We start from the raw sequence: 26642 nt of genomic DNA, 5'->3' as shown, positions 1-26642 counted from the left end.
TTCTCTCCAACACCCCCCAGGCCCCCAACAACAAGAAAAGAAAAAAAAACAGAGGAAAAACAGAGGAAAACAGAGGAAATGGCAACCAAGGAAGGAGAACAACAACAAACCCAGGCAGGAAGACATCAAGAGGTTGGCCACAAGAGCCTTTTACAGAGCGATGAGCTTTATCAGGTTTGTTATTTTTCTTCATTTTTCTCACATTCCATCTCTTCATTCCCACCCATTAATATAGTAACAAATCTCTCTGTTTTTCCTTTCTCTAGTACATTCTCGAGACTAGCGTCTACCCTCGAGAACCCGAATCCATGAAAGAACTTCGAGAAATCACTGCCAAACATCCATGGTAATCAATCTAAATTTGAAACTTGTAAATGATTGTTCAAAACCCAGATTTGTTCAACAAAATTTGGATTCATTCATATAGTAATTTGATGGTTTTTTAATGGATTAGGAATATTATGACCACCTCGGCCGATGAAGGGCAGTTCTTGAACATGCTTCTCAAATTAATCAATGCGAAGAACACCATGGAGATCGGCGTTTACACTGGATATTCTCTCCTAGCCACCGCACTTGCTCTGCCCGACGATGGAAAGGTAAAAATGGAGAGAAAAAAACAGAGGAATTTGAGTTATTTTACTAAGAGATTTTATATGGTGTACTGTACAATATGTTTGAAAAATACTGGACTATACAGGCTTACACTGTAGGATGATATAAACCGTCCATTTGACGGGCCACTACGTAATAGATTGTGACCCAAAAATCATTTTCATAGGATGATCCTAACCCTCCGATCTATGGGGAGTCATAGATCGGAGGGTTAGGATCATCCTATGGAAATGATTTTTGGGTCACAATCTATTTACGTTGTATTTCTAAAGGATTCATTAGCCGACTCCAACTAGTCTGCGACAAAGTGGCACATCAAACAGACGGTTTAGATCATCCAATGGTGGAAGCTATACAGTAGTTTTGAAAATATTGGACTAGAAACTCGTTTTATTAGAAGTAAATTGTGGTTTTTTTATTGGATGTGATGAATTTGATTGCAGATCTTGGCCATGGACATCAATCGTGAGAATTTTGATTTGGGCTTGCCGGTGATCCAAAAGGCGGGAGTCGCCCACAAGATCGATTTTCGAGAGGGCCCTGCCATGCCCGTTCTCGATCAATTGGTCGAGGATGTAAGTTCTATTCTCTGTTTAAAACTATTGGAATTAATCTATGACTCGGTCGAGTCGACTAGGTTTTAGTCTATATATGATCATCAGAGTCAATAAAAAACTTGTTGGGCCAATTATTGACTTGGGTGAGCTCTTATCTCAATTTAAGTACTAGGGGTGCAACTTGGATAGATTTTTGGGAATTCGGGTTGAGCTTTTACCATAAAATTCCGTCGGGTTCAGGCTGATTCAAATTCAAATTTATTTATTTTTTAGCAAAATCTCAACCCGACTCGACCCAAATTGCACCCCTAGTTAGTAACTTTGTACCCATGTTTAAGAAATTTTACTCGCCAAAGCCAATAGAGATTAAAGAACTCTTTGTGTCAATCATTGACTCGCCTGAGTCGAATCAGTAAACTTTGGCCGAGTTCTTGTCTTCGGTCGCATTTTTAAATATCATACTTTCATCTCTATCTACCAATTCAATATTGGAGCCATATAAGCTAATATTGTTTCAACATTCTGCAGAAGAAATATCACGGGTCGTTCGATTTTATATTTGTGGACGCCGATAAGGACAATTATATAAATTACCACAAGCGATTGGTCGAGCTTGTGAAGGTTGGGGGAGTGATTGGCTATGATAACACATTGTGGAACGGCTCGGTCGTGGCCCCACCGGACGCCCCACTTCGTAAATACGTTAGATATTATAGGGACTTTGTAATTGAGCTCAATAAGGCATTGGCCGTAGATCCCCGGATCGAGATTTGCCAGCTCCCCGTCGGCGATGGTATCACCTTATGCCGGCGTATCAAATGAGAATGTCACAGGGAGGGAAAATAATGTATTTCTTTCTCAGTTGTGGGAAAAATAATGTATTTCTTTCTCAATTGTTGCTTTGTTTTGTGGATTGTTATTCTCAATTCTCTATTTCCTATTCTATATTCAGACTATTCACCATTCTCTATTATATTAGCAAGTTGAATGATATTTGAATATTATGAGTGGTGCAAAGTGGACCACTTGGGACATTGATAATTCAAATATAAAGGAGTGGTGAATGTGGAATGCTTGACTTTTTTGCTTTGTGTGTGGCCTCTTGATGTTCTTTTTCTTTGTTTTATTCTTCTCTTCTCTCTCACCAACCCACTTACATTATGAATAGGTGCCATGGAGACAAAGTCACCAGCTTTCGTATGGGTCCTTTGAGAAAGAAAGAGAGAGGGAGTGAGTCCTAACCCTCTTATCTCCTGCATGGGTCCTAGAAAAGACAGTCACCAATAATGGTGTCAATTTTGGCTCAGGCTCGGAGGATCGCTCGAGCTCGGCTCGAATCCTTAACGAGCCGAGCCGAGCCGGCTCACCAGGCTCGTTAAGCTTAACGAGCCGAGCCTAATTTAGGCCAGGCTTGGCTCGGCTCGGCTCGTTAAGGCTCGTTAAGAATTTAATATGTTTAAATATATATATTATATATTAATTTATACATTAAAATGGTTGTCCGGGGCGTGAAAGGGGGGGCAAAATATGTCACTTCATTTTTGGAACCCCATTTGTTACTAGGACCACCCCCCATAGTGTAAAAAAAGTAGTCAAATTACACTAGTAGGGCTGTCCAGGGAAGATGAGGGGTGTGAACATAATATAACCCGAGCTCGGTAAGGCTCGCAAGCCGCTTGCGAGCCTGACCGAGCCGAGTCAAGCCCGAGCCTGGTTCGAGCCCGAGCAGAGCCGAGCCAAGCTTTTGAGCTTTATGAGCCGAGTCGAGCCTGGCCAAGCTCGGCTCGGCTCGGCTCGTTTACACCCCTAGTCACCAACCCTAACCTTCTCCATTGATGAGAGAGAGAGTTCCTTAAATGAGACTCAGATAACTCTCCCCTTCTATGATTGAGGAATGTTGTCTGTGCATGCTTAGGGCCATTAAAGATTAGAATTTGTAGAAAGTAGGGTCTTAAAGTCTATACCAAATCCCTTTTGTTTGGTTGCAACCAAAATAGTGTTTTGTTCACTCAGAAAAGTAGTAAAATAATGTCATTTTTCTTTCCAAGTAATGCTTGTTTGTCGTTCATTATTGTTCTTTCTACTTTCCTAAACATTAGCCTCTTGACTTTCCTCCCAAATAAAGAGGAAATATGATTTTTACTTATGAATACAAACACAAAAGATTTGTCTGATATCTGCACTGCCATGTTTTGATAATTGCGCTACTCACTTTGTTTTACACTATTCATAGTAACTGCCGTGAAAAGCTAAGACAGAGTAAGAGTACCGTTATCAAAATATGGTAGTGTGAATATCAGTTTTCAAAAAAAAAAAAACTTGGAGTGAGGAAATGATATCCAGAGTACCTCATTTTAATAAGGCCACCCCTTCGTTTATATACAAAACCGAGTGAGACATGCTTTAGAAATTCAATCTACTAACTCATGACATCACTCAATGCATGACATTATGGAGAAATTTTATGGGAAATGTTGATCCTAACCCTCTGATCTGATTGTTAGAGGGTTGATCCTAACGCTCTATAGATCGGAGGGTTAGGATCAACCTATGGAAATAATTTTTGAGGCACAACCTATGTAGGTGGCCCATCTAATGGACGGTTTGGATCATCTTATGGTGCGGGCTAGACTGTACTTTTAATAAAGTGAGGAGTGCCCTCATCAAAATAAAGTAGTGCTGATAACATTTCCCAATTTTATAAGCCTTAATATCACTTTGTAAACGAGACGCTAATGACACTCTCCAATGAAAAATATATTACAATAGCAATAGATTGATTGGGTAGTAGGGTATATTTATGCACATCATCCCATGTTCAATTTGCCCATTGACCAATCATGTTGGAGGTATCCTGCATTTTTTCTATATGCGAGTGTCAACAACAGTTCCTTGTAAAAAAAACCTGTCCCTTTGCTTAAAAAGCACGAAAATCCATGTTAGAGCACTCGTTTGGAAAAGAAAGTTTACAATTATTTTACAGATGTTTTCGTACCTTTACACATGTTTTGAGATTTTAGGGAAATGTTATCAGCACTACTGTATTTTGATGAGGGCACTCCTCACTTTATTAAAAGTACGGTATGGCCTGCACCATAGGATGATCCAAACCATCCATTAGATGGGCCACAGCCTAAATATGTTATGCCTCAAATATCATTTCCATAGGTTGATCTTAACCCTCCGATCTGAATGTTAGAGGTTTGATCCTATGGAATTAATTTTTGGGGTTAGGATCAACCTATGGAAATAATTTTTGGGGCACAATCTATTTAGGCTGTGGCCCATCTAATGGACGGTTTGGATCATCCTATGGTGGGGGCCATACCGTACTTTTAATAAAGTGAGGAGTGCCCTCATCAAAATACAGTAGTGCTGATAGCACTTCCCTCGTTATCAAAACATATGTATATTTTCTTTCCGAATGCACCTTAACGAGTGCCCTTAGCGAAACCCCTTTATATTAATCAGTAACTAGAGAATTGGGGCTGTCACCCAAATCTTTAACTCCAACAAAATCAAGTTTAGTTTATTACGAGCACAAGTCTCTATGTTATCCAAAATATTATTATATACTTTATACAAAGTAAACACTAAGCTTGTCATGAGCAACACTAGAATTATTAAAATCATATAAATGTGAAATTTCTTTTGACTATTACATATCTTATAAATGTAGATTTATTTATAGCTATTAAATATCTTATATATGCAAATTGCTTGAGGGATAGTAGGTACCTTATAGATATAGGTTTCCGTCTATTTACTATATACAATGAAAAAACATTGGTGGTCACATGTGGTTATTTACAAGAAGAACGGGATATAGCGACAGATAATTTTTGTCGCTATTTAACTATAATTACCATGGTTATAATATCCGTCGTTAACTATTAAAATACAGATATAGGTAGTTTCAAATGTTGCTATGTTTGTCTTTGTAGCGACGGTTAAAGATCAACTTTTTTTAATTTATCGCGACGGGTAGTGTTTCCGTTATATATAATTAACAATTGTTTTCTGTCGGCGCTATTTTTTTTTACTTTCCTGCCAATAGTTGCCGCCATTTGCTTTTTTGGCGAAGGTTGTCATTAACCATCGCCAAAGCGCAACATGTCGACCATATGTGATTCAACACAGGGAAAAACGAATATTTTGGCGATTTTGATAATTATTGCTAATTTTGACTTTGTACCGACGGAAAAATTGTCAACGCTGAAGGTCTTATTATTAAACAAAGCTGAAAGCATATTTTTCTCATGTTTGCTCTCTCTCTCTCTCTCTCTCTCAGCTGCTGGCCTCCACCCTTCCAGTTTGTGAAGAAGAAGGAGACGAAGACGAAGAAGAAGAAGAGGTAGCCCCCCAAGCCCTTGATTTTATTTTTATTTTTACTTTTTATGCTATTTTTTAATATCAATTTTTTCCATGCATATGATTATTTTTTTTCATTATAATGTCAATTTTTTTAATATCCTGTCGTTTTTATAATGAATATCATGTTATATACAGTCTTTTTTTTATTAGCATGTCATTTTTAATGTCATGTCATATAATGGATGTAATTTTTTAGTTAGTATCATGCCATTTGTTAAGTTAATATCATTTCTAATGATTTTGATAGTTAATTAATATACATAGGGATTTGCTAGGGACCATCGCAGAAGGCATTCTGCTGATGGGCTGTTGCATGTGAACACATGCTCAGATTTTGTCTTATTCATTTAATTCATTTGAGGTGGTTGCTCTCGCATGGAACAACCCATCTGCAAAATGTCTTCTGCAATGGTCCCTAATAAATCCCAAGCAAGCATCTAATTCATCCGAAGCAAGCATCTTATTTACACTTTTAGTCTATTCTTGTGCTCTACTTGCTCAACTTGATTTACAATATTTTCATATAAAACTTTTTCTCTGAATGATCACAAAATTATATGTAAAATAAAAGAGCCATAAAAGAAGATCGAGATGGTCAGGCTAAAAAAGGAAAACACAAAAGGGATAGGTAAGTTACAACAAAATCAAACCCCTACAGCCTAAGGGGGAAGGAAGTCAAACGTCTCCAAATTGCGTATGTTCACTCCCACACGAGCCAAAGCACCAGCCTCACTATTTGCTGCCCTTCTAATATGACGATACGAGATATATCGAGACCCAACTATATCCATAATCTCATCCATCAAATGCAAAAACCTCCAAGGATGGGGATGAGTTCCAAGCCACCACCGATTAATGTTGACGTAATCACCCTCTGCCGCCAATGCGACAAGGAAAGACCGCCTTAAGCTCAGCTTCATTAGAATCCACTCTACCAATCAAACCCGAGAACGCCCATATAGTGGATCCCCTCTCATCTCTAAGAAGACCTCCAACACCTGATGGACCTCGATTGCCCAAAACTCAATTCGTCGAAGTTTAGCTTGAACAAACCTGGACGAGGAGAACTCCACCTAGGGCAAGGAAGGTCTCTCTACTCCCCTTTGAAGCAAATCTCGCACCACCGTCGCAATAAATCAGAGCTGGAGATAAACCGGAAGCACAAAAGAGATTTTGCCCAAAAAATCACAGGGAAATAATCTTTGTAGATGCATATAACGAGCTCTTTGCAACATGGTGGAAAACTCTATCATTTCTCTCACCCAAATAGTTGCTAAAAGAACTAAATTCCACAAAATCCTTCATTTTCTTTTCCACGGTGCAAAGGACCAACAATCAAGAAGTGCTGCCATTCAAGAAGGAAAGACCCAGATAATTCCGAATCTATTAAGGATAAGGCTCTAAATGACCCTAGCATACCTCCAATGAATGAAAATCTGGGCCACTGACTCCCCTGCCTCAATGCATAGGGAGCAATGATCAATGATCAACATGTTGTGATTCCTTAGATGATCCACCATGAGGATTTTATCTAAAAAAACCGTCCACCCAATGGGTCACACTTTTGTCCACATTACAAAGAAAGAGGGCATTTGAGAGATGTTAAAATTGAATGATCAAAATGGTATAATTCTCAATATTCATGGAAACTGGTTGTTCTTTTTATATTGGTGTAGTCCCTCCATCGATGTAAAATCAACAATGTATTTTCGCACTTAGATCTCTCTCTTAGTAGTTTAGTAAAAACAAAAGGGGTATTTTGACATTTTCAAAAAGGCTACTATAGTCGCACGACCACGTTTTGATAAAGGGACGAATCACATTGTTTTGTACTTTTTTTAACCAGATAGTCAAAAGTTATGACAATTCCCCAAAAGCTCTTAATAGCCAACTAAAGTAAGCGTAAAACAAGGTGAGTCCCCTTTATCAAAACACTGTCGTGCAAATATTAATAGCCATTCACAATACTTTACTTTATTCACAATACTTTACTTTATAGACATCTATACTACCTCCCCCTCACCTACTCTTTTTGGGGCTAATTAAAATCAATCTCATAAGTTGAGGTGGAGGGGGTGGGCGGACAAACCTTCCCATCCCCCTACTAAATTAAAACAATATATATTTTAATATGAGAAAACTGTTAGTGTGCTGGTGCGCTTAAGTTGTTATAACGCCTCCTAATCGTTTAAATATTTGGGTCCCGCTTAAGCACACCAATGGGAGGCGTTATAACAACTTAAGCGCATCAAAAAAATGGTGTGCTTAAGCTCACCAACCGTTTTCTCTTTTAATATACCTTTTCTCTCTCTATCTCACTCTCAAATATAATTTTGTTTTCGTTGTCCTCTAACAAAATAGTAGCCCACCTCATTATCTCTCTAGTACACAATACATTGCCACATGCTTTGTTTTTTTCTTGGTAAGTCTAAATGTAGGAATAGAAGATGAATACAACATTGGTGTTATCCTTAGAGTAACTCTTTTGAATCATATTGAGGCTATTTTGGATTCAAATAAGAGATCCAGAAGCAAAAGTCATTCTTGGATCTCATTCACTCTAAAAATTGGAAATGAGTCTGTTTCTCTCTAAGAAAAAATGGGCTTAATCAAATTTTAGTCCTAATTTTAAGTGGAAAATGGGCATAAATATGTTTAACACCCATTTTATTCTTACCCATACCAAATACCCATATTTAAAACTCTCATGCTTTCATTGTACAGAAGATGGGTTGGTCACCAAACCAGATTGGCCTTTTTTGTGGTCCCCGCCCTGGACCACCCATAACCTAAGAATTGTTATGTTCCCATACACACTAATTATAAAGGGAAAATTACTAAAACCCCATTCATCAAACTTTACTGTATGGCAACACTTCTCATTCTCGTGTAAAGAATCGGGCGGAAACGGAGTGATGAGAAACTTTAGAAACGGTTATTTATCGCTTCAAAGAATCCTATTTTTTAGTCCAAAAAGTAGCAGATATTTTGGAAACGGACCTTAGCGGGCCACGCACCGAACAAGAATAGTTCGGCTGCGTGAGATTTTTCTAGCTTTTGTCATTCTCCAACCCTAAAAAAGGGGAAATCCCGTAAAAGAATAGTTGCCGAACACGCCAACCAAACTTTAATTTAGAGCGGTTTTTGCAATTTTTCATCAAATAAAAGGAATTTTTGTTTTAACCATATGTATGCAACCAATTAAATGACTAGTCATCATCATCATCATGTAATAGGTACAAAATATAGGGTTCTGAACAGTGGTGGGCCCATCCTTCATTAGCTTTTGATCACCGTATAAGCAAAAAGGGACGGCAAAGATGATGTACAATTTAGTCGTAGTAGAGGGGTGTACGTATCAAACATTTCAAAAAAGGGTAGGCGTTTGAGTTCCCACCATATTTCACATCCCTCATCGAAAATCTCGTGGGTTAAAGAATTTGAGATTAGGGTTAGGGTTTGAAGTTCCTTTTTTTCACGCCAATCTCTTGCCTCCATCTCCCTGCATTGTCAATCTATGATTCTCAAATTAGGGTTAGGGTTTTGATCTTTGATCGCAATGACTGCTAAGGTCCCCTCTTCAGCTCCCGCGAGCAGATCAGAACCCTCTCATGACCATGAGGTCTCTCTCTCTCTCTCTCTCTCTCTCTCTCTCTCTCTCTCTTCCTCCTTCTTGATGTTTTTGTTGATTATCTTTTCTGATCTGTGAATGTGGGAAAACTGAAATGTAAGTTGGAGAGATTCTATTTTATTTTACTTTATAATTGTTAGGATTTTTAATTATTTACTATGAATTATTTTGATGCATTTTTTTTAAACCTGCTGCTGCGTAAGTTGGATAGATTCTATTTTATTTTAGGTTTACAATTTTTAGGATTTAATAAAAGATTATTTACCACTATTAATGATATGTTGATGCATTGTTTTTTCCCCCTGCTGCAATGTAAGTTGGAGAGATTCTATTTTATCTGCTATTATTAGACATATGTTGATGCAATTTTTACAATTTTTAACAATTTAATACGATTAGAGATAAGTTGATGCATTGGTTTTTCCCCTATTTTTTTTTTTTTTTTGAATGGTTGGTTTTTCCCCTGATGCAATGTTAGTTGGAGAGATTCTATTTTATTTTTTTGTAGGTTGTAATTTTTTAGGTTTTTTAATTATTTACTATGATTAGAGTGTTATGAACCCGAATCGGTTCGCAGCGGAATTAATCTTCTTAGAGGGAAGATCGGCCTCTTGATCCACTTCGAGGGAAGGATCAATCCTCCATTGTGCAGAAAGACACAATTTCTAAGATAGTTTCTTCATTGTCTTCCTTTAACAATAACATGTGCTTATATAAAAGCACTCAAAGATAAACATAGAAAGATCTTACTATAAGAATAAAAATAACTAATTAAAGACTATCCTAATCTAAACAAGCTACTAAATATATCATATCTGGTAAGATTTGATCTTATTCTCTAAAATAGCATATTAATTTATTCCACTACAAGTGGGTCCCGTTTAGGCATGTAACATTTCACCCGCCTTGAAATCAACCTTGTCCTCAAGGTTGGAAATTGCGGACCAATTGGTAAAAAATCAAATCTTGCGTATTTTTCGAAAGTCTTTTTCTGTCTCCCTCATTTTCTTCTTCTCTTTGTCTTGCGGTATGTCATCAATGGTTGAGACCTTAGAAGCACGAAGCGGTTGCGGGGGCGGAGGCGGGGGCGGGGAAGCGTGGGGTCTAGAAGATTCTAAGTTTGGGAGCGCGATGGGAGCGTGTAATGTAATATTTTCTTTATATATCTTTCAAAATTCAAGTACATAAAAAATAATAGCTTCTAATCATTTTCATATGTATCTTTCAAAAGTTAAGTACATAAAAAACCAGGAATTTCTAACCATCTTTGAAGTGTAATTTCTAACCATCTAAGTTTGGGAGCGCCTCGTTCCTTGTGCCTTCTGAAGATGCACAAGCCTTTGTGCTTACTCCAATGAAGTAATTTGAAGAGTTGGAGGAGTTTGATGTAAGGAAGTTGGTGATGGTGGGATTTATGGAGTAATAGAAGTAGGCTGGGAGCGTCATGGGAGTAGTTCCTGCTCTTTGGGGTCGCGCTCCCTGGAAGCTCCTTGCTAAGGAGCGCCGAATCGAGGTTCCGAGGTGGGAGCGGCACCTCGAGGGAAGATTCCTGCTTCCAAGGTTGAGACAACTCCATTTTCAAACCGGTATCAATGTGGCGTTGATCAAAGCTCCTTCGTTTTGTTTTCCTGGAATGATTTGGATGTTGACGCATGGATGGTTGTGGGTGAGAATTTTTTCGACGGCGTCAGACAGTTTGAGAGGAACTGTAGACTCTTTGGCGTCGAACTTTCTTTCGTGGTTTTTTCTCCATTTCTTCTAGTTGATCTTTTTCTCTTTTCTTTTCTCCTCTTTTCTGTTTCGTCGTTTCGTTTTCATTTTGCAAGCCTTCTCAACGACGCTCTCACTGAACTCTTCCATTCGTTTCTGCAGACATGGAGGTTCTTCTGTCTTCATGCAAAGGGGCAGCGCCATCTTGTTGAACTCGTCTTTCATAGAAGCTAGATGCCTTAAGATCTCTCTTATATTCTCATCCCACTGATCCATTGCTCCTTCGTTTTGCTTCGACATGATAACGGATCGTGCTGCTTTGATACCACTTGTTACAAACCCGAATCGGTTTGCAACGGAATTGATCTTTTTAGAGGGAAGATTAGCCTCTTGATCCACTTCGAGGGAAGGATAAATCCCCCATTGTGCAGAAAGACACAATTTCTAATATAGTTTCTTCATTGATTTCCATTAACAATAACATGTGCTTATATAAAAGCACTCGAAGATAAACATAGAAAGATCTTGTTATAATAATAGAAATAACTAATTAAAGACTATCCTAATCTAACCAAACTACTAAATATATCAGATCTGGTAAGATCCGATCTTATTCTCTAAAATAGCATATTAATTTATTCCACCACAAGTGGGTCCCGTTTAGGCATGTAACATAGAGATATGTTGATGCATTGCTGTAGTTTCTGATCAGAAACCTTTTGCATTGCTGTTACTATCCTCAATGCTTGTGTTCTCTGCTGTTAATCTGGAAAGTAATTTATAACGATAGTGTGTTGGCCTTCTGTTGATTTGCCACAGATGATTGCCGTGCATGATGCGAGTCAAATTGCTGGGGATGTTTTATCTATTATAGATTCTCTGAAGAAACAAGTTGCTGTTGACCGTTGCATTCGTATAAAGGTGCATTCTTATGTTAGCTGTTGCTATTATGATATGAATTTTTATGCTAACCATTTATACATAGAGGAGTTCTAAACTGAAGGGAACCCTTGCAAAAGAAGGGATGAAGAGATGCCCCCATTGGTTATAAATCACCAAAGTTCATTTAATGTTTTTACAACCAATGGGGACACCCTTTCATCCCTTTTTTACAAGGGAACCCTTCATTTTAGAACTCCTCATTATCCTCTTATATGTATTAACTCTCTTATTTTAGGCAAAAATGGACGAGAACAAGAAGAAACTGCTTGATATCACAAATCATGTTTATAGTTTGTCCAAGGCAAGAAAAACTACTGGCAACGATACTGATCTGTTGACAAGGAGGCAGGAAGATGCACTTTGTATGCTAAATGGTCTTGATGTAACTAGTGGAGAAAAGGATAACAGTAACTCCCACGAAGATAGTTTGTATACCTCATCAACAGTTCTTTTGGGGAATAATTTTGGTGGAAGGAATGTTATTCGCCCTATCAAGCTCCTGGAATTGCCAAAGCTACCTCCTTATACTACATGGATTTTTTTGGATAGGTACATTAACACATATTATATACATGCATTAAATTATTCATGCCATGTTTGTCCATGTCTGTTTGGATGGATCGATTGTGCCCACTGGTGTGTTTGGCCACTTCAATGCCGGCCAATGCGCCCGTTAATGTCTAGACAATCATCATCATTATTTAGCCCATTTGAAGAGAGAAGAAAGAAGAAGACGAAGATAGGAAGAGAAAAAGAGGAAAGAACAAATGGAGGAAACATATTTTTGTTGAGGTTGAATAGCAACCCCGCGGCCATTATCCTTTTTATAGATATCACTTAATGTTAAAGATGAATTAATGATCTATGCCATTAGGGCCATCCATGATATGCACTTAAAAATAAACTTTTTTTTTTTTTTTTTGAAATGGCAACATAATATATATATATATATATATATATATATATATATATATATAGAGAGAGAGAGAGAGAGAGAGAGAGAGAGAGAGAGAGAGAGAGAGAGAGAGAGGAAACTGTTGGTGAGCTTAAGCTCACCAAACTTATGGTGAGCTAGCTTGCCCAATCACATGGGGGCCCACTTTGTTAGGATGATCCAAAGCATTCATTTGAAAGTCCCTTACATAGAAGGGGGGTGTACCAAAAATCAGCTCCATAGGATCATCCTAACCCCTCCATTTGTGGAGGACAAAAATGGACAGACACAAATCTGCCCCATTTTTGTCCTCCACAAATGGAGGGGTTAGGATGATCCTATGGAGCTGATTTTTGGTACACCCCCTATCTATGATAAGGCCTTGCAAATGAATGGTTTGGATCACTCCCCAAAATGTGGGATCCATGTGATTGGGCAAGCTAGCTCACCATAAGTTTGGTGAGCTTAAGCTCACCAACAGTTTCCTCATATATATATATATATATATATATAAAAGAAAGAACTGAGATGGTCCTTAAGGATTACAACCAGAGAAAAGAGAAGCAAACAAAATCAAGGGGGAAGGAAGTCAAACCATTCCAAACCCAACCTAGACACACCCACCCTAGCTAGGGAATCTGCTTCATTATTAGCAGTCCTCCTTACATGCTTAAAAACAATAGAAGAACCAAGCACTAGGTCTGAAATCTCCTCAAAGAAGGAAATAAATCTCCATGGAGGAGCCACAACTCCCGAGAGCCAAATGATAACATTTGAAGAATCGCTTTCCACAACAACCTTGTCATAAAATTCGCTATCCAGATGCTTGATACCACAATAAGCCGCCCTCACCTCCGCCTCATTTGAATCACTTATTCCATTGGGCCCAGAATACGCCCATAAAACCTCTCCCATGGAATCTCTGCACAGGCCTCCAATTCCAGCTGATCCTGGATTGCCTAAACACGAACCATCAAAATTCAATTTCACCAAATCTGCAGGAGGGGCTTCCCAATGTTGATTTATTTGAACTTTGTGCTCCCCTTCATTGCAGATTATTTGCCACCCTTCCCAAAGATCAAATGCCGAAACAAATCTAAAGAGATGAAGACTTCTTGCCCAAAGAATTGAAACAACTATAATCCTGACATACAACCAATAAGGAGATTTAGCCACCCCTTCAAACACACCCTAGAGTTTCTTTCTTTCCATATGACCCACCAAGTGGCCAAAAGACAAATCTTCCATGGCACCTTTCCCTTCTTTTTCCACGGACACAACTCCCAGCTCTAATCAAATCTGGAATAGATCTAGGGAACACCCAGTAAAAACCAAAGCGCGATAGAATAAGACCCCAAACCTCTCTCGAGACCTTACAATGAATAAACAAATGATCAATGGACTTTCCGTCTGATAAGCACAAAGGACAATGATCCACCAACCACATTCCTCTCTTTCTTAGGAATTCAATAGTCTGGATACGCCCACCCAAAGAAACTCACCCTAGGAGGGCAGTGGAATTTCCAAATCTTTGATGGCAGAGACACCGCTCGACAAGGCACTAAACGATAGTAGAAAAAAAACCCTGATGTGCTCCAAACCCACACTCTACTATCAACCCCACTCCTTTTGATATAACACCCTTCAATCAGTTCAAACATCTGTTGAATTGAATCTAATTCTCTGTCAAAGAAACCTCTTTTGAACTTTGGATTCCATACCACTTTCATATTTACCCTTTCAAAACACTCTGCAACAAAGGCCTCCTTGTGGGAAGAAACCAAAAATAATGCAGGAAAGTGCTCCTTAAGAGACACAACCGAGCACCAAGCATCTAGCCAAAAACGAATCCGATCGCCCACATAGACTTTGAAGCTAATGCCTTTGCTAAACTCATGATCCACCCTCATAATATCACGCCATACAGTCAACCCTTTCGGTTTATATTCATCAACAGAGCACCACCTCCCCTCCCTAAAACCATATTTACTCCCAATCACCTTCTCCCACAAAGAAGATTGCTCCACCCCAAACCTCCAAAGCCACTTTCCCAAAAGAGCATGATTGAAACCCTTAACTCTCCTAATATCCAAACCTCCATTCTTTATCGGCAAACAAACGGAATCCCATTTCACCAATGGAATCCCTCCCTTATTGCTTGTACCTCCCCATAGGAATCTACAATGAATTTGCTCTATTCTCAAAACCACACTTGCCGGGCGCTTATACATGGAGAGAAAATAAATTGGAATATTAAATAACACTGCCTTGATTAGAACCAACCTCCCACCTTTAGAAACTAGATTATGCTTCCACGAAACCAATCTCCTCTCTATTCTGTGAACAATTGGGTTCCACAGATGCTTGTTCGGACTTCCCACCCCCAGCGGAAGGCCAAGATAAGACGCAGGCAAAGACTCCAAAGCACAACACAAAATCTTCGCAAAACCAGATGCTACATTCGAAGGTATATTTATTGCATATAACCTTGATTTTGGAAAATTGGATCTTTGACCAGAAACCAGCTCATAACACCTTAAGGCCGCCTTTAGATTCAAAATATGGGAAACCTCGGGAGCACAGAATAGAAGAGTGTCGTCTGCAAATTGTAAGAGCGAAACCTTCACTCTATCCCTCCCTATGGGAAATCATTCAAACAATCCCAAACCATTTCCTTTTTGCATCAATCTGCTAAGGGTCTCAGCAACAATCACGAAGAGAAAAGGAGATAAAGGATCCCCCCGTCTCAACCCCCTAGAAGATTTAAAGAAACCTTTAGGGGAGCCGTTAATAAGGACAAAAAACCAGGTTGATGAAATACAATTCCTAACCCACCCTCTCCAACGGCTACCAAAGCCCATCCTCCCAAGCAAATAATCCAAACAATCCCAATCCACACTATCATAGGCTTTTTCCATATCAAGTTTACACAAAACCCCGCCCTCTCCACTTCTCATATATGAATCTATTGCTTCGTTTGCAATAAGAGAACAATCCAATATTTGCCTTTTACAAACAAAAGCGATATGATTGTTTGAGATAATTGAAGAAAGAACCAATTTGAGCCGATCCGCCAAAACTTTAACCAAAACTTTATAAAGACAACCCACCAAGCTAATCAGACGAAACTTTGACACCTTCGAAGCCCCCTCTACCTTACGAATCAAAGAAATGAAAGTAGCACTAGTACCTCGGTCAAGAATCAGTCCATCATAGAACTCCTTAAAGAATCGCATAATATCATCCTTAACATATGCCCAACAATCCTGAAAGAAAGCAAGACAAAAGCCGTCAGGTCCAAGAGCCTTATCTCTTGCTAAAGAAAACAAGCCTTTCTCAATTTTCTCATCCAAAAAGGGTGATTCCAGCTTAGCATTCTCCTCCAAACTTAAGTTACCAAAAGAAACCTCTTCAGGGATGGGACGAAGAACTCCATCAGATGAGTACAAGGACATGTAGAAGTCGAGAATCTCCTTTGAAATATCCTCCTTGCTAGGCACCCTAATCCCATCCACAAGCAATGATTATATTCTATTCTTCCTACCCGCACTAGCCCTTAAAAATAAACATAAACAATTAAAAAGAATTACACTGAAACTAGGTATATTCTAACTACATTCTATAAACTCTAAACACTCCTCCTCTAAGCTGGAGCGTGGATGTCATCCATGCCTAGCTGGGAACAAATACTTCCAAATTGATTTCCCACAAGTCCTTTGTAAATAACTAAATATATCTGCTAACTGGTCTTTATACCTCACACACCGAGTAGATATGAATTTACTAGCGACTTTTTCACAAATGCAATGACAATCTACTTCGATGTATTTAGCCCTGTCAGGAATGCTAGCAATGTAGAGTAGGTACAACTTGATTGTCACAATAAATCTTCATTGGCTTGCACACTTCAAGTCCCAGCTCTTCTATAAGCATTTTCAACCACATCAATTTACACACCATGTTCAATTGCATGATGCCATACTTTTGCACTAGGTCGTGCAGCCACATTTTACTTCTTACTGTGCCAGGCGACAAGTTTACCTCCAACAAAGATACAATAGCTTGTTGTCCATCATCTATCAGAAGGGTATCTTGCCCAATCCACATATGAAGAACTTTCTACTCTTAAGTGGCTGTCTCTCTTGAAAATAAGTCTATCTGGCGCACCTGTTAAATACGTTGAAATGCGTCGAATTGCCTCCCAATGGTCAATTGTAGGATTGTGCATTAGGCATAACTAAGAGCGCATCCTACTTATTTGTAAAAGTGATAGCGCTTTCGATATCATGCTAAATCTCTTCTTTTGTTCAAATTTTTGTCAGCCTATGATCTTTGGGAAAGGTGGAGAGAAGTTTGTAACAATAGTGAGAGTAAACAGAAAATAGTTCTTCAATGGAAGTCCCCTCCCTCAGGTTCTCTAAAGCTTAACTTTGATGGTTCTAGCTTGGGTAATCCGGGTCTCGCTGGAATAGGGGGCGTTCTAAGAAATGAGTTTGGCGAGTTTCTTTGGGTTATGCGGGGCCTATTAGGACGGCGGATGCTACATAAGCGGAAGTGTGTGCAGTGCATCAAGGATTGGAGCTCATTAAGAAAAATCGCCTCAATAATGTAGTAATCGAAGGCGACTCTTCTAATGTAATTTGGTGGCTCAAAGGACCTCAAAAACCCCCATGGAGATTTGATAGATGATTCGATGGAATGTTTGATTGGGTAAAGTCTATGGAGCTTGTCTTTCTTCACGTGCGTCGTTCCGCTAATCAGGAAGCGGATGGTTTAGCTAGAGTAGGAGTTTACATGGACTCTCTAGCTCTCTTTGACTCTCTTCAGCTGTGATTCACTATTCTTGTACTTTTATATTGTTGTTCTATTTTTTCTCGTTGTACTCTGAACATCTCGGTCTTTTTATTTATACATCTGGCTACCATTTTCCCAAAAAAAAGAAAAAGAAAAGCAATATCTGAACGTGTAATTGATGAGAAAACCCGCCGGGCAAATCCCAATCCGATCGTGCACAAATTAACAGAAAAGTAAAATAATAAAACAAGCCACAAGATGAACACCAAGATTTTGGCCAAGCCTACTTCCACGGGGGTAAAACATGATCTACCACTGTGAGAAAAACAATATACAAGGATTACAATGAATTTAACCCAAAACCCACAACATGCATCCCTTTCCTTGCTTCTCTCGGCTAAGATCATAGACAAAGAGTAACCTGGGAAGAAACCCGAGAGAAACCCCAAATGAAAAACCCGAGAAGAAAACCCTAGAAGAAGAACCCGAGATGAAACTCTTCCCTTCGCTCCCCTCTCTCTCTCTCTTCTTCTTCTTCTTCTTCTTCTCTAGCTCAAGAGGCAGCCGACACACCTCTTGCCGCAAAGAGCACACGAGAACCCCTCTCGTTTCAGCCTCCCTCTCTTGTGTAGGCGTGTAGCCACACTCACAAAAGAAAATTGAGAACCATTTATGCCTTGGGTTTTTAGAAAACATAAAAAAGTTGCTATTTTGGTTCTCACTGACCTTCCACATGTATAGTGGGAAATAAGGCAACTTTCCCAACAATAATTATTAAATTATTACGCATTCCAACAAGACCGATATCTTCTGGGGTGTTCAATTAGCTTTCCCTTGTCTTTTAAAAACTTATATTGGAGTCTATTGTGGTCTGAATAGGCTTTGCTCTCAATATACTCGTCTTTTACAAGAGATCAATAAAAAAATAATACCTGACTTTACCTTGCCATAGTTTTACATTTTCACCTAAATCGATACGAAACGACCGAAATGTTTCTATTTCTATCCCCACCGAAACCAAAACTATAAATGTATTAGTGGTATTGTATGCTAATAGTTCTTACAGTTACACAATTATATTTATGTGAATTGCATGTGAAATTTGTTGTTTGTATATATATATATATATATATATATATATATATATATATATATATATATATGTGCATTTATATGTATTACATGTGAAATGTGGTATGTACCGAATTATCATATGTTCGCAACAACGTATGTCACTAGGCGTTCAATGTTGTGAAGCCATTACAGGTGGTTTTCGCTTATGTGATGATATTTTAGTGTGCATTTTTGCTTATCCTAGCACTTCCTAAAGTTTCATCTTAAATGTCAATTATTTACATCTGTTTCCATACATTTCCATAATTTTACCTGATTTCTACCTAAATTTCCACATGAAACTGCTAAGTTTCCGTTTATCTCACTATTGAAATGCCTACCGAAAGTCTGAAACCGAATGAAAACTGAAAGGAAGTAGCATAACTGCCCCAAATATTTCGTATGTACATATTATTTCAAGTACTTAACTGCGACTATTTTCCTTTGATCGTTCCCTCGACATATACAACCAGAATGATATGTTTATCCCTTCAACATACAACCAGAATCAAAGTCATGGTGATCCACATGACTATGGCGAAATCCATACTTGGTAATATTATATCTAAATATTTTCCAAACCAAGTGCAAGGAAGCTTTTTCAGACCATACCTTACCTTTCTTGACTTACAGACCTTACCTAACTCCTCTTGAGCAACATACCCATAAGGTTGCTCTATATAAACCTCTTAGCTACCATGAAGTCATTGTTGACATATAGCTTTCACAGTGGCATAACCCAACAATGGACAAGAACAAAAAAGAACGAGATTTATGGAGAAAAGAAAGAGATTCATGGAGTTAGAACAAAAAAGGGAAAAAGAAAAAAAAGGAAAAGAATGGATCTTTTTGTGTTTTTTTTTGGTGATTTGGATGGATGGATTTACACATGGTATTTACAATGAAGGGTTGGGGTTTAGGGACTCACAAGGAAGGGTTAGGGTTTAGGGCTTAGGGATTTGGGGTTTTGGATGGAGATTTAGGGTTTGGGGATGCCAAAAGGGATTTAGGAAGAAGGTTCCTTTCTCAAATGGGATGGTGGTGAGAAAGTATGGAGGAAGAAGGGATTTGGATGTGAGATATGTGATTTCGGATGCAAATTAGGAGGAATATGAAGGAATAGGTGGTGGAGGAGAATCCAACGTGGGTTTACGACAAAGTGGGAAGAGGGTATTGTTCACTTAATGCGCAAATGGGCAATGTGCGAGTGGGTCATGACAACCACAAAAAAAAAAAGAAGGTTTGGGTTTTGCGCATTTGGCAACCCCCCCTAGACACACACTCACAAAAAAAAAAAAAACAAGAGAGAGAGAGAGAGAGAGAGAGAGAGAGAGAGAGAGAGAGAGAGAGAGAGAGAGAGAGAGATGGACTCTTCTTCTTTCCTTCTTTTGTTTTCTTGATTTTCAATGGATCAGATCCATTGGCTCTGATATCATCATGTTAGAAATGGAGATAAGGTAAGAGTGGAAGAAGAAGAGGAATGGAGAGGATGGAGAGTCTTCACTTAGAAGTCCTCCCATGAATATGATGTATATATAGGTCCAAAGTAGGGCAACATGGTACAAAGGCTACAATACCCCTCACAATACACGTAATGACTAAACTACCCTTCAACACTCTTCAACAATAATCACAAGGATTAATGCACATTTCTCAGCATTCTCCTCGGAAGGAGTGTGGATGTCAATTATGCAACTTGTGTAGAATTCCGTTAGATCTATTTTCCCTGACATCTATGGTAAGGATCTTAATGAGCATAGAGAGTGATATTCACTTAACCTGTACCCTTTCCTAGGCAAAAAGGCAACACATTTCTAATTGCTTACTTCTGTTATGGAACATAGTGTTTGAAGTGATATGAATTGTAGCTTGATTGCCACAACAAAGCTTTGTAGTCACTTTAACTTCTCGTCCCATTTTTTGCGAGAAGAAACCTAAAGCTAAATCAGCTCTCAAGCATCATGTGCTATGGCATGATATTTTACCTCCGTATTTCATCATGTGACAACTGATTATGCTCACTTCTCAATGTACCCATATTACCTCCTACAATCATGGTTTTAATTTTCAGCCTCGGTTTCAGTCTGTACAGAAACGGAAATGTGTTAGTTTCAGTTGGACACATAGTTGTCAAACTTGTACGAGTCGTACAAGCCAACTCTCGAGTCGAGTTGAGTCGAGTCGCTGGGCTTTTGAGTGAGTCGTCTGAGTGACTCGCCTATGTTGAAGACTCTTACGAGTCGTTTGGTTACTCTTACGAATTGTTGCGAGTCGAGTCGAAAAACTAATACTCTTACGATTAAAGTCGACTCGCTGGGCTTGGGCTTTCTTGTTTTGATGGTTGAAAACTTGGAAGTTGGAACTTAGAACTTAATTATTATTTTTGGAATGGTAGGCAATTGCATTAAATGTGAAAAAAAGATTGAAGAGGTCTATACGAATAAAGAGAAAAAAAAGAAAGAAAGACAAGAACAAGCAACACTGCAAGGGTCAAGGAGGAACGAAGTCAAATAGCTCAACTCTCTCTGTAGAGACACCATCTCTAGCTAAGCTCCCCGCCACACTATTAGCTGACCGCCTAACATGATGGAAAGAAATCGATGCATCCCCCACCCTGTCTTTGATCTCATCGAAGAAAGAGGCAAATCTCAAAGGGAAGGAGTGAGATCCACTAAGCCATCTTATCACATTGAGCGAGTCTCCTTCTACCACTACCTTATTCAAATATTCATTCTCAAGATACTTTATTCCTTGGTAGATAGCATGGACTTCAACTTCATTAGCGTCTGCGCCAATGGGACCCACAAAAGCCCATTTCATAGCTCCAAATTCATCCCTCATGACTCCCCTAATTCCGGCAGGATCAAGGTTCCCCATGCTAGACCCGTCAAAGTTTAGCTTAAAAAAACCATGTGCGTGAGGCTCCCAGTCTAGTACAATCTTGGGTTCTTGGCCTATACCACCACAAATCTCCTTCCAACCGTATCATAAATCATGGGTGGATACAAATCTAAAGCAAGGAAGTGTTTTCCCCCATGATTAAGTTCCAACAGGACTTAATTATTTTTGTGCATGCAAGTTACAAGCATATAGTTATTTATATTTTTGACTTAGTGCTTTATACTTGGACATATCTGTGGAAATCTTATAAAATCACGAAAACGTATAGGAACATATACAGATGATAGAATTTGAAGATGAAGCTTGAGGGAATGCTATACTAAGCACAAACACACACTTAAAATCCATCACACAAGCAAGACAACTATCCATATTAGTTTAGCAATATCCTACACTAGAGACATGCGTGATCACACATGTCTCTTAATTCAGTACATACTACGTTTCACATGTAATTAATATAAATATTTATACACAATAAATACACCACATTTCATATGTACTTCATATAAATATAATAATGTAATACATTTTGATATAGCATACTACTAACTCACTTATGATTTTAGTTTCGGTTTCAGTAGGTATGAAAGAGAAAACATTTCGGTCGTTTCATGCAGGCTTCGGTGGAAACTTAATACGATGCCTACAATAGTACATGCTCATTGGTGGATCATCTATCTTTATGAAAAGTAGCCCAATCAACTTTAATGTATGCTTTAACCCTTGATAACATCCATCATGACTTTTTAATGGAGCTTTGAGTACTTCAGTATCTTCTGATCAGGATCAAGGTGAGTTTTGCGTGGAGTGTCCACACTTTGGTTTACTACACTTATTGGTTAAGCCATTTCAGGTTGTGTAAATAAGATAGGCCAACTTTTCAACCATTTCCTTATAGCAGTTAATATTACTCACTAACTCTGCCTGATCGTGACATGCCCGTGGTTTTGTCCTATAGGGGTTGTTCGACACGAGTATAACTATTCTTAGAGAACGTTAACGACGATTTTGTTCTGTTCACCGTCTCGACATCCTTGCTATTTCCCTCATGAAGGATATGAAACCCTGTGAATTCAAACCACGAAACTGAACCGCAACGGATTTATTGATGATTCTACCAAGGGCCTCCCCAACCAAAGCTGTGTTACCCGGACACTACAATTTTTTGGATGGACCAAGTGATACCTTGTACACTTTTCGATATAACATGTCAGCCCAAGTGTCAAGATGATGAGATCTTAAGTGTTAGATACTTGACAGTCCATTTGAAGGTATCTCATTCTGGGCAGTTAAAAAACAGTCCCAAGTGTCCAGCACCTTTAACGAGGTGTCTAACATGAAATTACAAAATCATATAGTTTCCTAACATGTTTTTTGAATGACATTTTAAGTTAACATGTTTTTTTAAATGGCATTTTAATATGTTTGATACTTAATTTTAAAAAAAAATGTTTTATACCTGACATATAATTTTCTTTTAAGAAGAGGGGTTCCTTTAATTGATTAGGAAAAGGGTCTTAGTGTGACTTAGCTCGTGGTTGTTCAGTGGCTGTTAGCATGCAATTTGCATTTAGGTGTGGCTCGTACAATTCCTTTCATGTTGGCATTTAAACTCTAAATCTCAAGCAATTGGTATTGTATTTACATATTAATCAAAATATAAATGTTCATTGTAGAATATTTTTCAAAAAATAAATAAATGTTCATTGTAGAATGATTCAATAAATGTTTATGTATGTACTAAGTAGGCTGCAATAGCGCAATCTCTTTGCTCGATGGTTATTATATGTTATGAATTATATCGTTATATAATATATTGACTCGTGAATGCTCAATGATTACCACTATTGATTGTTTAGTTATGGCTAGTTTAGTGGTTTAGAATATTTGTTAGTAGTTGCTACTTACTAGTTACTCTCTAGCAAGTTATTTTTCGAATTTCAATTATCATTTGTTTTGAGTACTATTGCTGAATTTGAGTGGTTTCAAAATAAACTTGGTTCAGAAATCAAAGAATGACAGAAGATCAGTCTGTTGTTGGCCGAAGGAGAATATATTATGATCAAACTGGTGGAGAAGCATTAATTTGCAGTGACAGTGAGGAGGACGTTGCAGTGGACGGAGAAGAAAAGAAAGAGTTCTGTGATTCTGAAGATTATATTCTTCGGTTAGTATCACTATCATGGATTTAAATTTCGGTTTCGGTGCCGAAACTGATTTTTTTTTTTCAAATTTAGGCCAAAACAGCCATATTTCGGCTGAAATTCAAACCGAAATCCGTAATTTCGAATTTCAGCCGAAATTTAAAACAATGTTTAGTATAACCATTAGGACTGATGAAGTTATTGGATGCCTTTTTTTGCCTTTATTTTGTCCTCATAAATTTGGAATGTCCTTTTCCAACGCAAGATAGAGCATGATGTTACGCTATTGTAATAACTCAATTGTTACTATCTCATGGCTTGTTGTTAACGGCAAGAAATGTAACTGCTCAAATTGATACTTTAATGTCATTGTTTTTAACCGTAATTATGATCCTACCTTATTTGTGTTTCTATCATTCTTCTTTCTCTGATCAATTGCTAGAAAAAATTCACAAAAATAAAGTGGTACCAGGGGAAATATATACCAAATTCATAATTTGTGGCTTCCAATTTTAAAGCAAAGTGTTAATGTTCCAAATCAAGAGTGTTTAAAATGTACTATGTAATTTGCAGTAATGCAGTGTAGTTCATGGTTAGTGTGTTAATTGTGTCCTATCTCGTCTGATAACATATGTCGATGAACTTCCTGGAATTCTTTTGTACTAGTGCTAAGCATAGTACCACTCTTTACCATCTGGTGTTATACAATCAAGGTTTGGACTTGATACTTGACTGAAATTTGCTCCCATTCCAAGTGGCCTGGGAACTTGGTGAAGTACTCAAATTATACAATTCGGTTTTTCTATTTTTTCTTCTAAAAAAGTGGTAAAAAAATCAAATAGAATATACCATAAAAAAAATCCATTAGAATAAAAACTATAATGCTAATTCAAAACCTATAATTGAACTGAACTTGTTTTTTGTTCAGTTAAATAACATAATGTTCTTTGTAGAATAGGATATATATGAAAGTTTTAGCTCAAAGAGGGTTTTCAATCTTTCCAAAAGTTGTAAAATGAATGAATAAACCTCATATATATACCCCATAATGATTCATGACCGTTTGGGGGTAGAATGGGTAAGAAAAGATAAAAACCGGACGAAAATTCAACTAGCCGTTCAAGCCCCAACGGCTATATATTTCTGCAGACATGGTCGACCACGGGGGCCGGTCGACAACCTTAGGGCTGCGGGATTTGTTATTTTATTTTTGCTCGAGAGAGAGAGAGAGAGAGAGAGAGAGAGAGAGAGAGAGAGAGAGAGAGAGAGAGAGAGAGAGAGAGAGAGAGAGAGCACCAAACCCGGTCGACTAGCCCAACTAAGTTGGATTGGTTACTGTATTTCCAGCAACCTATCCGCGGTCGACCTCCCAACCTGGTCGACCATCCCTGCAATAAAATCCACTTTTAATTTTATACTTTGAGAACTTTTGGGCCTTGGTCCATGGTTTTTGGTCTATCATTTCAAAACATGTTTTGTGACCTGTAAAGATGATTTCCAATGAAATACTAATTGGTCCAAAGGTGGTTTTGAAAATGGTTTGAAAAACACTTTGAAAATGCAAAGCCACTTGAAAAAGATCTCCAATACAATCTAGAAAATATAAAATACTTGGAAACCTGATTGCGTTAGTTCAGAGATCTTCATGGGCTCTTGTGCTTGATTGAGCACTTGAGATAGCTCTGGTCCATGTGATTTCTCTTCTTGAATGAAATCTTCACTTTGAATGCTTGAGAAGGTCACCAATGACAAGTTCAACTCCAAGCTCCTCTTGGCATTGTGTAAGGCATGCTTGTGCGACCCTTAACTTGAGCTCTTGACTTGGACATCTTTCGAGGATGATGTCTCCATTGTTTGTACAAGCTCATTTGGTTATTTTGTGCATGTTGATCCTGAAGCCAATGTGTTGTGTTGTATTGTGCTAATGTGCTAGTCTTTGGGTTTTTTTTTTTTAAAGATAACAATATATTTTATTCCCGGAAGGAAATTACAAGCTAGTCTTTGGATTGACATGCGAAATTCCTGTCTAAGGCACAATACTACAAGGCAACACATTAGTCCATAAAGACTAATCAATTTAGGTTTTCTAGCATAAAAACATCAAGGAAAACGTGATTAGTTGAATCCATTGGAAACCTTGGGCTAATAAATTTGGTGGTTAAAAGGATTGGCTTCACCTCATTGGCGATTGGCCCATTGGCTGGACGAAGTTCATGATCGCATAGAAGGATATACTATTTCATTTTAGCTCGTGAAAAGATCGGCGAATAGCGAGGTTGATAGGTTTGCGAAAGCCGGAGTCGCAAGGGCTTCATTGGAGGAGATCTTTGACTATGTCCCCCCTTGAGGGATATTATTGTTTTTGCTGTTGTCTTTTACCATGTATCGACCATCTCCGTCGCCGGTTTCTCTTTCTTAACTTATAATAAATTCTACCATTACCGTACAAAAAATAAAGTTCTGGATCTAATATTAAAAAAAAAAAAAAAACTTAAGCACACTAGCTCTTTAATGTGTAATGGTTTGAAAGATGTTCTGATGTAGTTACTGGTAAATTTTAAAAAATGATGATTTGCAATAAGAAATTACATTCCATAATGATTTTGTTAATGTATATCCAGTTGAGGGAAAATAATGGTGTAGACTTAGAACTACTCAAGATGACATTTTGTGCTTGGATGCATGGTGCTGTGTATTATTTACCTTTAAGGTCGTTCAATTTAGATGCAATTTTCTGAATTGCAGTTGGCATTTGAATATCGACTTGATACGAATGGGATGTTTGATTCCTTTCAGTAATTGTCCAAAATCTATAGGATTGGCTTTGTGATGTCTTTATTTCATTATGTAATTGTTTGCGATATTGTTGTTTATCTGGTTGCTTCTTGTTTCTTTTATCTGGAACAATGTCTACTTTTCTTTTC

General features: G+C 38.1%; 2 protein-coding genes across 4 annotated transcripts in view; both read left to right on the top strand.

Moving 5' to 3' along the window:
* Nucleotides 1-2145, top strand: LOC143857853 (caffeoyl-CoA O-methyltransferase). Its single transcript, XM_077368373.1, has 5 exons — nucleotides 1-174; nucleotides 267-346; nucleotides 455-599; nucleotides 1059-1190; nucleotides 1701-2145. Exons 1-5 carry the CDS (start codon nucleotides 79-81, stop codon nucleotides 1992-1994), a joined length of 747 nt encoding a protein of 248 aa, XP_077224488.1. The 5' UTR covers nucleotides 1-78; the 3' UTR covers nucleotides 1995-2145.
* Nucleotides 2146-8884: 6739 nt separating this feature from the next.
* Nucleotides 8885-26642, top strand: part of CLF (SET domain-containing protein) — a 36104-nt gene continuing 18346 nt past the window's right edge. The window contains exons 1-4 of one of the 3 annotated variants that reach the window (XM_077368335.1): nucleotides 8885-9168; nucleotides 11707-11808; nucleotides 12065-12378; nucleotides 23580-23741. In XM_077368335.1, coding sequence (XP_077224450.1) covers nucleotides 9106-9168; nucleotides 11707-11808; nucleotides 12065-12378; nucleotides 23580-23741 — 641 coding nt within the window. In that variant the 5' untranslated portion in view covers nucleotides 8885-9105. The remainder of the gene's footprint in view (nucleotides 9169-11706; nucleotides 11809-12064; nucleotides 12379-23579; nucleotides 23742-26642) is intronic. The other 2 variants (XM_077368325.1, XM_077368345.1) reach the window with 2 other exon arrangements.

The sequence above is a fragment of the Tasmannia lanceolata genome, unplaced genomic scaffold (genome assembly GCF_043159265.1).
Source record: "Tasmannia lanceolata isolate RefF3 unplaced genomic scaffold, GAP_Taslan_0.1 ptg000003l, whole genome shotgun sequence".
Taxonomy (NCBI): Eukaryota; Viridiplantae; Streptophyta; class Magnoliopsida; order Canellales; family Winteraceae; genus Tasmannia; species Tasmannia lanceolata.
The sequence above is the reverse complement of the archived record's forward strand: the minus strand, read 5'-3'. Positions and strand labels throughout refer to the sequence as shown.

Excerpts from the sequence above, each read along its gene's own strand:
- LOC143857853 (XM_077368373.1), top strand. The coding sequence starts at position 79 with ATGGCAACCAAGGAAGGAGAACAACAACAAACCCAGGCAGGAAGACAT. Across the intron at positions 175-266 it reads AGAGCGATGAGCTTTATCAG|TACATTCTCGAGACTAGCGT; the intron begins GTTTGTTATTTT and ends TCCTTTCTCTAG. Across the intron at positions 347-454 it reads ATCACTGCCAAACATCCATG|GAATATTATGACCACCTCGG; the intron begins GTAATCAATCTA and ends TTAATGGATTAG.